The sequence below is a fragment of the Helicoverpa zea genome, chromosome 14 (genome assembly GCF_022581195.2).
Source record: "Helicoverpa zea isolate HzStark_Cry1AcR chromosome 14, ilHelZeax1.1, whole genome shotgun sequence".
Classification (NCBI taxonomy): Eukaryota; Metazoa; Arthropoda; class Insecta; order Lepidoptera; family Noctuidae; genus Helicoverpa; species Helicoverpa zea.
The window spans coordinates 12,373,941-12,387,807 of NC_061465.1; the positions used below are offsets into that span (position 1 = coordinate 12,373,941).

Consider the following 13,867-nt stretch of genomic DNA (forward strand, 5'->3'; position numbering starts at 1 on the left):
CGTGTCCTCGGGGCTGTCCGCACAATGGTGACACCCGGGCGCCTCCTCACGACCGATGCGGTGCAGGTACCTCCCGAAACAACCGTGTCCGGTGAGGACCTGCGTCATGCGGTACGTGAGGGCGCCGTGACTCCTCCCGAGCCACTCCTCAAAGAGGGGACTTACCGCCACGATGGTGGCGTGCCCTGCACTGGGTTGCGATAGTCGCTCCCTCCAGGCCACCATGAGATCGCGCCGGAACTCCGCCCGCTGCGCGACAACTTGCCGCGGCAACGGGGTTTCTCCCCGGCGCTGAGCCTCCTCGCGCCAGTCGTACAGGCGCAAGAAGACCCTCGCCTCCAGATCCCACGGTGGCAGTCCAGCGAGTAGGCCAGCTGCTTCGCGGGAGATCGTGCGGTACCCCCGGATTAGCCTAATGGCTATCACCCTTTGGGGCACGTTCAGGTAGTGCACAGCCCGCGGCCGTGCCGAACGTGCCCATACCGGGGCCCCGTAAAGGGCCATGGACCGCATGACCCCCGCGTAGAGTTTACGGCAGGGGGCGTTTGGGCCTCCCAGGTTGGGCAGGAGCCGCTTGAATGCAGCACCTGCCTTCTCCAGTTTGGGGCCCAAACGTCGGAAGTGCTCGACGAAGCTCCACCGGCCGTCGAGGACGAGTCCCAGGTACTTCATCGCCCTCTCGACGCCGATGGTAGCCCCCCCCACCGTGACTTGGGAGCCTGAAGGTGGCGCGTTCCGAAGCCCATGAAAGCACATGGCCTCGGATTTGTGCAAGGCCACCTCCAGTCCCAGCAGCTGGATCCTCTCGATGACTATCGCAACCCCGCGCGTCATTATGTCGGCCGCCTCCTGGTGCGACCTCCCTTGTGCCAGAACCAGCGTGTCGTCAGCGTAGCAGACCACGCTGACGCCGCTAGGGAGGTCGGCGCGCAGCACCCAGTCGTAGCCGATGTTCCACAAGAGCGGCCCCAGTACCGACCCCTGCGGAACACCGCATGACATCTCTCGCCGGTTCCATTCCCCGTTGTGACCAGGGTAAATGATGGACCTATCCGACAGATAGGCCTCGACCACGCGACGAAGGTAGGTCGGCACCCGGTGATACCGGAGTGCCTCCCTGATGCAACTCCAGGGAAGGGTGTTGAAGGCGTTGGCGATGTCAAGAGACACCGCCAAGACGACCCCCCCCCGGGACACAGCATCCCCCGTCGTGAGAGCTCTCACGCGCATGATGGCGTCCACCGTTGAGCGCCCCTTGCGGAAACCGAACTGGTGGTCCGCAAGGTCCGGCCCTATCCCCCCAAGGTGCGCGACGAGGCGGTGTGCGACAACTCGCTCAAAGAGCTTGCCCACCTCGTCGAGCAACACGATAGGCCGGTATGCGGACGGAGAGTCCGCAGGGCGCCCCGGCTTCCGTATGAGGACCAGTTTCCCTGTCTTCCAACGAAGTGGGAACTGGCCCCTCTCCAAACATGCGCTGAGAAGCCCCCTAAGTCGAGGCCCGAGAGCCTCAAGGGCCAGGACCCAGGCCTTGCCAGGCAGGCCATCAGGCCCTGGGGCGGTGTTTTTGGCTTTCAGCCTAGCCACCGCCACTCTCAGGTCCACCCCAGTCACCTCGGGGACATCGTCGTCGTCGGAAGTGTGGTCCGTACTTGACACCGCGGGTTGCAGAGACATGGGCGGGGGAGAGTGTTCCCCGCGCGAAGGGAACAGAGCGCTCACCACCTCCTCCACCAGCTGAGGCCGAAGACTCTGGGTCAGCGGGGGGGCCCATGGGCGGAGCTTGCCCCGCACCATTTTGTACGGGCGCCCCCACGGGTCCCTGTCCAGAGACCCCAGCAGCTCCGCATTGGCCACCTCCTTGGCCTGGACGATGGCCAATTGGAGGGCGGTCTTCGCAGCTCTGTAACCCTCGTACAGCTCTGCTTCCCTGGCTTCTGCATCCGGAGGGCGGATGCGCAGCCTGCGGTGTCTGGTGTACAGGTGCCTCGCAGCGACGCACGCCTCTCGAAGGGCGGCGATCTCGCGAGACCACCAGTACACCTGGCGTCGGGCGCGTCCTGGCGGGACTCGGGGCATGGCCACGTCACAAATCTCGGACATGGTCTCCCGGAACCACTCCGCCTCGTCGTTGATGTCGGCGGGCCTGTCCGGTGATGACACCCAGGCCTGCACGACTGAGGCTTCCAGGAGAAGCTCCCGGTCAAGGTGCCTCAGCGCCCAACGTGGACCACTCGGGGTCTGCAGGACCGGCGCGCTAGGGTTCTGGGCGGAGACGTCAAACCGGATGTACCGGTGATCGGAGTAGGTCTCCACCCCCTCCTCCACGCGCCAGTCAAAGACACGCGGTAGCAGAGCGGGGCTGGCGAACGAGATATCCACCACTGACTCGCCCCGCATCCGTACACACGTGGGGACAGAACCCCGATTGAGGACGACCAGGCCTGCTTCCAGCGCCCAGTCCTCCACCATCCTACCCCGTGCATCTGTGCGTCGGGAACCCCAGGCCAAATTCTTGGCGTTGAAGTCCCCTAACACTAGCACAGGGAGGGAATAACTTCCGACGACGACGGACAACTCCAGGAGGGAGTTGTGGAACTCGGCGAGAGTTCGGCTCGGGGAGAAGTACACCCCCACGACGACTATCTCCCCGAACCGTGCTGCGACGCAACCCCTTCCACTCTTCACCCCTTCGAGGGAAGGAGTACCAGCGGCGGCCGACGATATGATGGTCACTGAGCCGCTAAGGTCCTTAACCCAGTCATCCCTGGGAAGGACAAAGTACGGCTCAGCGACCACGGCGATGTTGATCGACCACTGCGCCATGCTTTGGAGCAGCAGATCCTGGGCACGGGCGCAGTGGTTGATGTTCGCCTGGAGGAAGCGCAATGGAGCCAGACTAGCACTCCATCACGTCTTCCTCCTCTTGAGACGCAGACACGGGCGCCGCGACAGCAGCAGTGGCGACGGCGTTGACAGCGGCGGCAGCGTTGGAGGCGGCGGCGGCCGCAGGAGCTGCGGTTGTGGCCACTGCGGAGGTGGTGGTGGTGGCGGCGACGGACGGCCGGCCCTTGCCCTTACTCTTGGTCTTGGCGGGTGGGGCACAGGACTTGCTCCCCGCCCGGTGTTCGGCCGGCTTGCCAGCCGCCGCGCACGCAGTGCAGTGCGGCGCGGCGCTACAAGCCACGGCCTTGTGTCCGGGCTGACCGCAGCGGAAGCAGAGGGCGCTGCGGTCGACCTCCGAGGTGCAACGAACACCCACATGATGCCCGACGTGGCATCGGAAGCACCTCAGCGGTCGGGGGTCAAGCAGCTTGACCTGCGCCGACACCCAGCCAACCAGCAATCTTCGGCCGTCTACGATGCGCTTGGCCGCCGTCACGGGGCAGCTCACCGTGATGGTGCACGTGCCCCTGAAGTCGGGACGTATGGTGCCCGCCTTCACTTCGTCGGCAGAGCACCCACCCGTCCCAGCGACGGCGGCCACCACCTCCTCCGCAGTAACTGAGTCGTCCAGGCCCATGATGCGCAGATCCGCACACTTGTGGGGCCTGGAGACTCGGGCATCGTCCGCACTTATGGACGCCCTAAGCCTCTCGGCTAGAGCGTCTGCGGCGGGCCCACTGGCCGCTCCTGGGACCTCCAGCATACGGGCGCCCGTTGCGGTCACCCTGAGCCGGAGGCCGGAGGCGATACCCAGCTCCTGCAGGTTCACCGCCTCCTTTGCTTGGGCGAGCACGTCGCGGTACGACACGCCCCTTTTGACCGCGTCCGGCTGTAGTGTGACTACTACAGCCGCGGTTTTGGGGGCGCGGAGTTTCGCCGCGGCGGCTCGCTCCCTGCGCCGCTGTTTCTGGGCCTTCTTTTTGGCCGCTTTGGCCGCCCTCCGCCTCTTTTTCTTTTCCCCCACCACCTGCCACTCAGACTCAGTGGCAGAAGAGGTAGGGGCCGCAGATGGTGTCGGCTTTGGAGGGCGTTTCGCCACTGGTGCCGACGACGGAGCCGGTGCTGACGGTGGCACCGGGGGCCTCTGCGCCTGGACCGCCCTTGCGGTCTTGGGCTTTGGCTGAGCGGGCACCCTCCTGGTCGGTCCGTTCGGCGCCGCGACAGGGGGCTTGCTCGGCGGTCCCCTTCTGGGTGGGGGTGCCGCTGCAACCGTGGCCGCATAGGAGGCCCTTTGGGCCGCTGGGGGCTTCGACGCCGCGAGGGGGGGGCGCAGGACCCTGCCCTCCAGGACTGAGAAGCGAGCCTGGAAGGCCGCCATCTCCTGACGGACTAGGGCCAGGATCTGGCTCTCAGCCGGCGCAGTCTGCGCCTGTTGCCTGGCCCCACCGCGCTCCGCCCCCTGCTCGCGCATCTTAGCGAGCTCCGCCCGGAGACTCCTGTTCTCCTCCACAAGAGACTCCAGGGCGGCCGTCAGACGACCCACCTCCTGCTGCAGTTTGGCCAGCTCGCTCACGGGAGCCCGGCCAAAGTTGCTCACCGCTGCGGCGGTGATGGAGGCGGTGGCGGCCTCAATGGCGCCGTCTTTGCTGGCCTTTTTTCTCTTTAAGGCCACCTGCCTGATGGCGGACTCCACCGTCTTCTCGAAGTCCGCCCTGCGCTCCCGGTCGGAGCCGATGGCCGACTCCTCCTCGGAGGAGGAGCTCCGATGAGCCGCTCCTCCGCCACCCCCAGAAGCCCTAGCGGACCCTTCGCTGACGGGCCTCCTGGCGACCTTTTTGGCCGAGGCCCCGCGACCACCAGAGGAGGACCCGGGGTCTTCCCTCCTCCTCTTGAGGAAGGCGTCGGCCCGGTGGTCCTTCTTGTTGCGGGGGAGCTTAAAACCCCCCGCATCCCCCTCGCTGGACACGGACTCGGAGTCCGAGTCCTCATCCCACTCCCTTAGTTCTTCGTTGTTGTTTTTTTTGTTGTTTTTATTTGTGTCAGAATCCATACAGTTCCCACGATCATGAGAGCAATTGTTCGTCCACCCCGGCAGTGGCCTCATACCGGGGCAAGCCTACATACTGTTGGGGGCGGCTGGCCCCAACAGGGGGGAGCGCTAACGACCGTGTCCCCCACGGCCATTCATCCCCTCGCCGCGCTCCCGAAACTTGGGATTGGGTGGTTTTTTATCAAGAGGTGTCCTTCCTCTGGGCCGGGCGATTAAGCCAAGCCCTCGGCGGCGGCATTATGCATGCCTCCGTCTGCTGTCCGGCCAACCCGGCTCAGCAAACCCGCCGAAAGGTTTGCTCTTCGTTGTACGAAGAGCAAACGACCACCGCTTTGGTGCGCCTGCACCTCCGCGGGTATGGCCGCATCCTTGCCATGTCCACTAGCGTGGACTGGTCAGGAGCGGCCCCTCCCTGGGTCCCTCTTTGTCTGGCCTCTCCCCTGAACCTTTCCGGCATGAGTATCTCTACCGGCAGAGCTTCAGGATCATTGAGGCACGCAAGCCCCACCACGACGACAACGTGGGGACCCCCTCGGTGGGGCCATACATCTACCTTGCATAATAATATGGTAGATTTTTTCAGTCGATTTTTAACGATGATCGAGCGAAGAACAATTATTACGAGTGCGGCTGGCTTCAAAATATTATTCGATCTTCCAATGATCTAACTTTTATTTGAAAATTAGTTTAAAAGATCTATATTATTTACTGTTGTTCGGAATAGTGATGGATTGCCAAACGAGCCATTACCCATGAAGCGACGACCACGATCACTCTCCAATGAGTGTGATGACGAAAAAGATAGAAGAACTACTGCCCAGATTGAGAAAATTGTAAGTTATATCCACCTTAGACTAGTACAAAAGAAAATAAATAACAGGCGAAAGTGCCACTCAAAACCAGAAATTGAGATCATAGCTCTTTTGTTTTTTCCTATAAAGAATCGGCAATAGTTATCCAACATATCCATGCAACGAAAACAAAAAACAAATAGGTACAGTCATGATCATAACGTTGACACTAAAAAACAATCAATAAATACAATCGATCTGGTCATATGTTCTACTTCTGCACTTTTTTGTCTAATCGGTTTCAAAATGCAAAAAACATTTACTATGACACACACATTAGCAAAATCTTCATGATTCACTATCCCTCGGCGCGAGAGCATAAAAGCCCGTCTAGTGTGGCCACGCATGCGCAGTTCAGTGTAGTACGCAGTCGCGTTGCGCACCTCATGCCGGGCGGTCGTCTCGCGACAACATGAAGCTGCCGGTTAGTTACACGTGGAATTAGTGAATTAATCAATTAATTTGTGTTATCAGTGATTTTGGAAACAGGATAAGCTTTGTGGTTTTATTTGGGAGCTTTCAAAAAAATGTTCGTCTTAGTGTCAATGAGTCATGTTTCAGTTCCGCCCGCCCGCCCAAACTGATAGGCGAAAAAATCTCTATTATAACAATTATGACTGTCTTTTTAGCATTATTTAGCCAAGAATGTTATAAAATATACATACACAATGTATAATCTATACTAATATTATAAAGAGGAAAACTTTGTTTGTTTAGTTGTAATGGATAAACTCAAAAACTACTGGACCGATTTTAAATATTCTTTCACCATTAGAAAGCTATATTATTTGCGAGTAACATAGGCTATATTTTATCCCGGTACGGGCAGTAGCTCCCACGGAACGCGGGTGAAACCGCGGGAAAACGGCTAGTACAATATATAGCTATAGTTACTTATGTTACATAATTAAAATAAAAAAATATTCTAAGAAGAAATTCAGTTCAAAATTTCGGCACTTTGCATTGCTATTCAACTCTGAAGAAATAAACCATTTAAAAATTTTTACTCTGAAGTGACAGGGTTCAGGGGCAACAGGCTCAAACATCCTTAAACATGACCTAAAACGATATTGGATCCTATGGGCATCAAAGCAAGGAACTGACTTAAAAAAAATTGTTATAGCTATTCAACCCCCCTGAATTATAACCATTTCCTCAGATATTGATACTGGTGTTAGTGGCGATAGGCGCGGCCGTTGCTCCCCAGCCCACCGCCAAGACCCCCACAGCCAAGGCCCCCACCGCCAAGTCCCCTGCAGCCAAGAGTTCTGTCGGCAAGAAGATCAGCAACAAGAACAGCAACCACACCAGCAAGCGAGAACTCTACGAGGGGAACTTTGGGGACAAGACGGTATTGGGGGTCAAATATGGTAAGTTTGCGATTTTCTTTCTTTCTTTTTCCTGCATCTTGAGGAAACTTCTTCATACTACAATTAGCTGACCACAACATAGATGGGAATAGACTCGGGTGATGATGGAGAAACTTCTTCATGACCCGGATAAACAGTAGCCCGTAGCCGTCGTAGGCTATCTAACACTGAAAGAATATTTCTAATTGGGCCATTAGTTTCTGAGATTAGAATTACAGAATTAGATCAAATAATCTTTCCAGCTTTATAGTATACGCATTTTTTGTTTCGATACGTTTAACTTTTTAAATCATATATCTAATACAGTTTATTCAAGATGTGTTTGTTTCATGAAGAATCATTCAGTTTCCTAAATCTCTTTAATATTGTTATATGCCGACATGATGGAATTACGTTACGTTTTCATTCGCACCTAGGTACCAGTTTTTTCAGACTCACAGTAATCGTTGAATTTATTTTTTATTCGTTTCACATTCCCTTGTACACAGATAAGTTACTACGCATTTAATAATTAAAAATATAATTTACTTTGTACCATTATTAAATATCTGTCTTCAGTAGTACTGAGTGATAATTAATATCTAGCGTGTATCTCATTAGTGTCGGTTTCTTTGACTAGTTTGTAATTATTACGATAGATATTATTTAATAAAGGTTTCTAGACTTCTTGTCTTCTTGTATAAGACCTAAGGCGCAATTAATTTCTTTTGTTCTCTTATTACTTAAAATTAATAAAAGAATATTATTATTTTTGTGCATTATAGTGTCGGTTTACATACTTTATCTTTAAAAGTTAACAAGTACCAAAGTTTATTTTTGAATATAATAAATTTATTGAAATTATATAAAGTAAGACGACAATTATTTTTAGAATTAAGATTTCAAGCTAAGGTTTAGTTTTCGCGTCCACATCCTCTACCAGTGTTTCGATTTCAGACCGGGGAATTATAAAATACTTTATACAACTACAATTACAAACAAGACACACATTCAAAAATGTCGTGAAGTATTTACAAAACAATTTTTACGATACATAAACATAATCCCCACGAAGCTATCAAATAAAAAGATTTTATTAAAATATAATGTACGTGACTGGCTATACTTTCCATTCACAATATGTACATACGAGTACAGAAGCGCTCCGTGTATCCAAACATGATTAATTGAATTTACTGAATCAATGATTTCCTTCATTGAATTACATTTTGCTATTGTGGGGGAGATTAAAAATTACGCTTCGCTCGCTGGCTTCCCACGACTTTAGATATTAAATTCTTATAAAACTGTTCATCGCTGAATTCTTTGCTAAACAGAGATTTATAATGGCTATTATATTTTTAGAGATAAACGTGTTTTTCAAACATTCTATTGTTGATTCTATTGAAGATCAATGATTTAAATTGCTTTGCAGTGATAGTAGCTCGTTTTCGTATTGATGACTTCAACCCTTTTGTCCATTTTACGCTATATATTTGAGCTATTGATTTTACAATGGTTATTATCATCCGGGCTTGGATTCTTTCGTTCAAAAAATATCTTTTAAAACTGTTTATTAGTTCCTGAATAAAACCCCACGAGAGAATTAGTAAAAGGTAGAGAAATAACGTTTTGCATCGTAAAATACACATAAACCTCTTCAGAGAATATTGTGTGATCCTCATTACCCATGAGATATATAAGGGGCGTTGTTTTGTAATTAAAACTTCCCACATTACATACTGCCACGTCTTTACTTAATCCGCCAACTTTCAAAGAATACATAATTATTATAAATGGTAACACCATTTAACTGAACTTGGTGCGCATTAACATTTGCGTCTGTCACAATTTGCATTAATAGTACTATTAAATAAATAACATTAATAAGTAAAATAATAATTACTGTAGGCGGCTGAGTCAAGGGACTAATTTTGAAGGCGGTACTTACTTCTTGTGTCTCTGAAGTGTTAAGAGTCCTAACTACCGGTAGCTTAGACCCTGCTCCCAAAACCTATATATAGCTTCTATTTTGGATTTTAAAATCAAAATAAAATTATGTATTTTTTATTACTGATTTATTTTATTACATCAAAAATAATTTAATAGATTTATTATTTCTTATTTTACAGCAGTGTTGAGTTCCACTCCAAGGACTGACTACTCTGATGACCTGAAAAAAATCATTACAGAACAAACTTCAGATGCTGTAAGTTATAGACAATAAGTTGATCATTTTATTGCCAGATTTAATGGTTATTTCATGACAGTATTAAAAAAAAACCTCAAATAATCTTATAATAATGACTTGTTCTTCATTGTTAGACACATTCATTCATCAATCACATCTCGAGTGCATTATTTCTTAATGCATACTTGCATTTGTTTACATGTTTCCTCCTTCTCAAGAATCTTGATAATATTGTTATGATGCAACGAGTATTTTGTAAATAAGAAAAACTCGCGTCGGCTTTTGTTGCGAATTCTTTATGCGTGCGGAGTAGTATTCTTTCAATAAACAATGCTTATTTGTTAAATGTTGATTTTCTACTGTTTTACTCATAAGAATACTATAACATGTATGACCAAAACAAATAGCTAGAAATAGCCTTCTTAAAGTATTGAAAGTACAAGTTCTTCCTTAACTGTACTTAATACTTACAAGAAGTACTATTATAATTATATCAACCGTACACTATCAAGTATAGTAAGAAAACTTATCTACAAAATGTCATACCTTCCCGCGAAACTACCATTATGATCAATTACCACAATGTTCGGAGTCTCCTCAAACATTTTGACATTTCATAAAGCCAATAAAAGTTGTTGAAAAGCGTAACATCACGAACTATTCATAAGGAAAGTTTAAAAAAAATGTGTTGCCCCACAGAATGGGAGGGAGACGGCTTTTTTACGGCGCGCCAAGTATGCCCAAGTTTATATTAAATTTCTTTGAAGTTGGACGAAGGGGGTTATGTCACCCCAAGCTCGTGTTATGGGGATTTTGTGGGAACTCCTCCATTGTATGTGAGGGTTACGGTTTGTTTATTATGAAAATTCATGTTGAATTGTATTGTATGGTGGTTTATTTTGTAATTGTTGGAGTATTTTATGCATAGCTCGATAAAATAATTATCGAGTTAACCAACCATTCCTATGCAGTTACACATGTACTGTGTGAAAATACCGTATAATGAACATAAACATAAGATCTTATGCACCGCTTACAAAAGTCAAAATTGCAGTGAATCAAGAACATTTTGCAACAAAAACACTACAGTTGCTTGCACAAAAACGTACCTTTCTACATCACACACAAAGTATGTAGATATTATGTATTACACAGCTTCCCAATTATTATTAACTTGAAGTGTAATTATTTTGCAAATCGCAGTACAATGATATGATGGTGTCACGTTTACGTCAACATTACAAGATATTAGCATACTGACGGACAGATAGACATTAACATTGTTATGACATACATATTATTATGTGTGTGATCAGTGTTAGGCCATCTTCTAACTGTAATATAATTTTTGAGGCTTATTACCTTCAGAGAGAGTCGCCACTAAGTTAATGATATAATGGTGCGTTTCGACGAAACCGTATAGTCCCAAGCGAGTGCTCATTCTTTCCCCCATATCGAATTATTTGAGAGATTATTGAAAAAAATGAAATCAAAAGCCTTTGACAGTGAAAACTACTGAAGTATCGCATAAAAGGGATAAAAATATTGTACTCTGTACAGGACCTGAACCTAACTACTTACTAAGTTATTCGTAAATAGAAACTGCAATGACACTACTAAAATATGTAGCTATGAGAATACTTCATAAGAGCTTTCTTCATAGTCAAAATAAGTTTTTATATAACACCTACACAATAAAGTCTGGCCCAGTGATAAAATTAATTCGTAAGCTAGCTAACAAATTAATTATATTCCTAATTTATGTATGGAATCGCAATCTGGGGCGCTGTTGTGTCCTCGGTAACCAGGCTGTTAGGACATTGTGTTCATAGGCTGACAAACAGACAATTAAATTGTAAATTAGGGAAAAACTAAGTTGATTAATATTCAATACAGGCTGTAGAAGTTATTACAGAAAATCATTGTTTCGTACCTGAATTATTTTGGACTGGAGTGTTATTTTATTAAATATTCAGTTTTTTTTGCTCTTATCGATTTGCTTTCATCAGTACCTAACACTAAAATCGTATCAGCAAGTTCAATCACTCAAGCAAACTAACTCTTTAACAATATGACATACACTCTTTTTAAATGAAATGTAAGTTTTATATGTTACTTTAAAGTATGCAATTGACAAATAAATGCACATTTATCTTCCTGAAGCCATTAAGGCAAGGTCAGCTGAAGTCAGAATCTTGAAACATGCCCGTTCTGGGTTATTAACTCGCGCAAATGTTGCAACGCTTGAGAACCGGGCCAATGTTGCCAGAGTATCTAGTGTTGCCAGCATGAACTCCCACCATTGTGCTAAACTAATTTAATTAGCAAAAAATTCTAGATTAGAATGTTTTGAATGTCATTAGACTACATGAGATATTGCTTAAAGTACGGTTAGTAACAAAAAAAAAAAAACCTGAAAACTATAATGATCTGGCCATCAGACAAGTTACAAAAGTTGCTGAACACAGCTTTAAGTTTGCGTTCAGTATTTTCTTATTTTGATGTACTTTTATTACTGTCTGTGCCTACACCTAATTCAATTTTAGTATCTATTATAAAATTGATGGAAAGAATATCAGAAAACTATTACTGTATAATATTTTTAATAATAATCTATGTTCCTACCACTCTCACATTTTTTTATAGCCTACGCTTCTGTTTCTTTAATAACTGTAAACTATAACAAGTCGATTATAACAAACATCGGTATCATAGATCGAACAACATCGGTATCATACAGACATCGGTAGATCGAACAGACAGTTAATCCATTCACTATCACTCGCTAGTCACTACTAATACTTCGACGTAATACTTAATTAGTACAATAGCGATAGCAAGTGACACGGTGTATGATTGATGTCAACTTCTAAGGCACATCGGATGTTTTTTGTCTTTATAATATTTTGTAATCTAGGTAAGTAGGAAAAGCTAGTTAAACAAAATAACTTATTGTTTCTTTATTCCATTCAGTGGTTGAAATTTTATTTTTGCTTTTTAAGTGTTTCCAAAAGTCGGTTTAACATTATTTTTTTTATAAGTAATTAATTAGGTACCTATCTACTGGTCCATAAGCTTCATAACATATAAAAATAAAATCTCTTACTTCAAGACTTTTTTACACAATGCTAGTACTACACCTGTTACACATTTAATCTAAACGCGGCATCACAATGACAGGTGATAAAGACACTGATCGCCTTTCTATTGCTTTCATAATCCCCTTTAAAGATTAACCCAAATATCACTACGACACTAGATTATCTATATCATAAAGAAAGACTTGATTATTTCATTCAATATACCTTATCTTTTTGATCTTTAATACATCCTTTGTGAAATTGGACAGTCATATAATGATAGAGATTGGCGGTGCGAGATTTTATTGACAGATGTGATTGCTATTGCTGTTGAGTTACGTAATAAGGACGTGACGTAACAGGTTAATGTGTGGGCCATGAGTAAGCGAAGTGTAGCATATTAAGTATGACAACCTTATATTAGTGAATTGCTGACTAAATAAGAAGTTATTTTTACGCACCTTTATAAGAAAGTGAAGTTCCCTATTTTATGCTTTTAAATAAACACATTACACATTGAATGTTAGAGTAGGTACCTGTAGCTATTGTGATTTTCTAACATTTGCTGATGATATGTAAGTGGTGTAGTTTTACGAACTATTTAGAAAAAAAGATTGCTTAAATTAAACCAAAATCCACCATACATGTAATAAGAACAACGTCTGAACAATAAGTTCTACCTTCCCACCTTCATTCGTAATAACTTCATTAACAGTTGAAATAAACTTTCATAATCTTTATTGCCTTCCGTTTGGCTAATTTTGAAGCGCCCGATTTCTTACGAACTTCTTAAAAAAAAAGAAAGTAGCTACCAAAGAAATTAATTAAAAGAACAACTTTATTAATTTCAATAATACGAAATTTTCACGAAGTTTTGGGAAATATTATATTCGGAGTTCTCTGTATTGAAGGTCCTGTTATTTTTTGAACAATTAATTAAATTGTTTCATATTTTATGGCAATTTCATTTGTGAATTATTAGGGTTGAACTAGACAATCACTTTCATTTTGAATAGATAGAACCGTGGAGTAAACCTATCGCTTATCATGCAAAGTAAATACTTACCTACTCCACGTCAATAAAACATTTATAAAAGGACAGAGCACTCATTCAACAAACTAATGTAATAAACTAAACTAATTCCAATCATTTGAATAAAATCTCTTCCTTCATAAAACGATCGAATTCCCAATTCCCACTCGTTTAACAGATAGAAAAAGTATTCGATTCCGCAAACACCAGTCGGATAGTGATTAATTAGGAGCCGAGAGCTTTTTACGATCTGTGGCCTGCTACACTATGATTGATCGATGCGATTACCAACCAAGTAGCGAAGAGAATCGAGTTTTGTGACTTGATCGAATAAAACTTCACTGTTCTTGGTACTTTGGGAAGTATTTCGTCAATGGCGAATTTTTTTATGATGTTGCGTCACATGATTATGAAAATAGTAAAATCA

The 13,867-nt window shown here is 45.8% G+C and overlaps 1 protein-coding gene across 1 annotated transcript in view; it reads left to right on the forward strand.

Annotated features, from left to right (window-relative positions):
- The first annotated feature begins 5,688 nt into the window (after nt 1-5,688).
- Nucleotides 5,689-13,867, forward strand: part of LOC124636694 (titin-like) — a 33,227-nt gene continuing 25,048 nt past the window's right edge. Inside the window, exons 1-3 of the mRNA XM_047172855.1 lie at nt 5,689-5,769; nt 6,947-7,157; nt 9,269-9,345. Coding sequence (XP_047028811.1) covers nt 5,689-5,769; nt 6,947-7,157; nt 9,269-9,345 — 369 coding nt within the window. The remainder of the gene's footprint in view (nt 5,770-6,946; nt 7,158-9,268; nt 9,346-13,867) is intronic.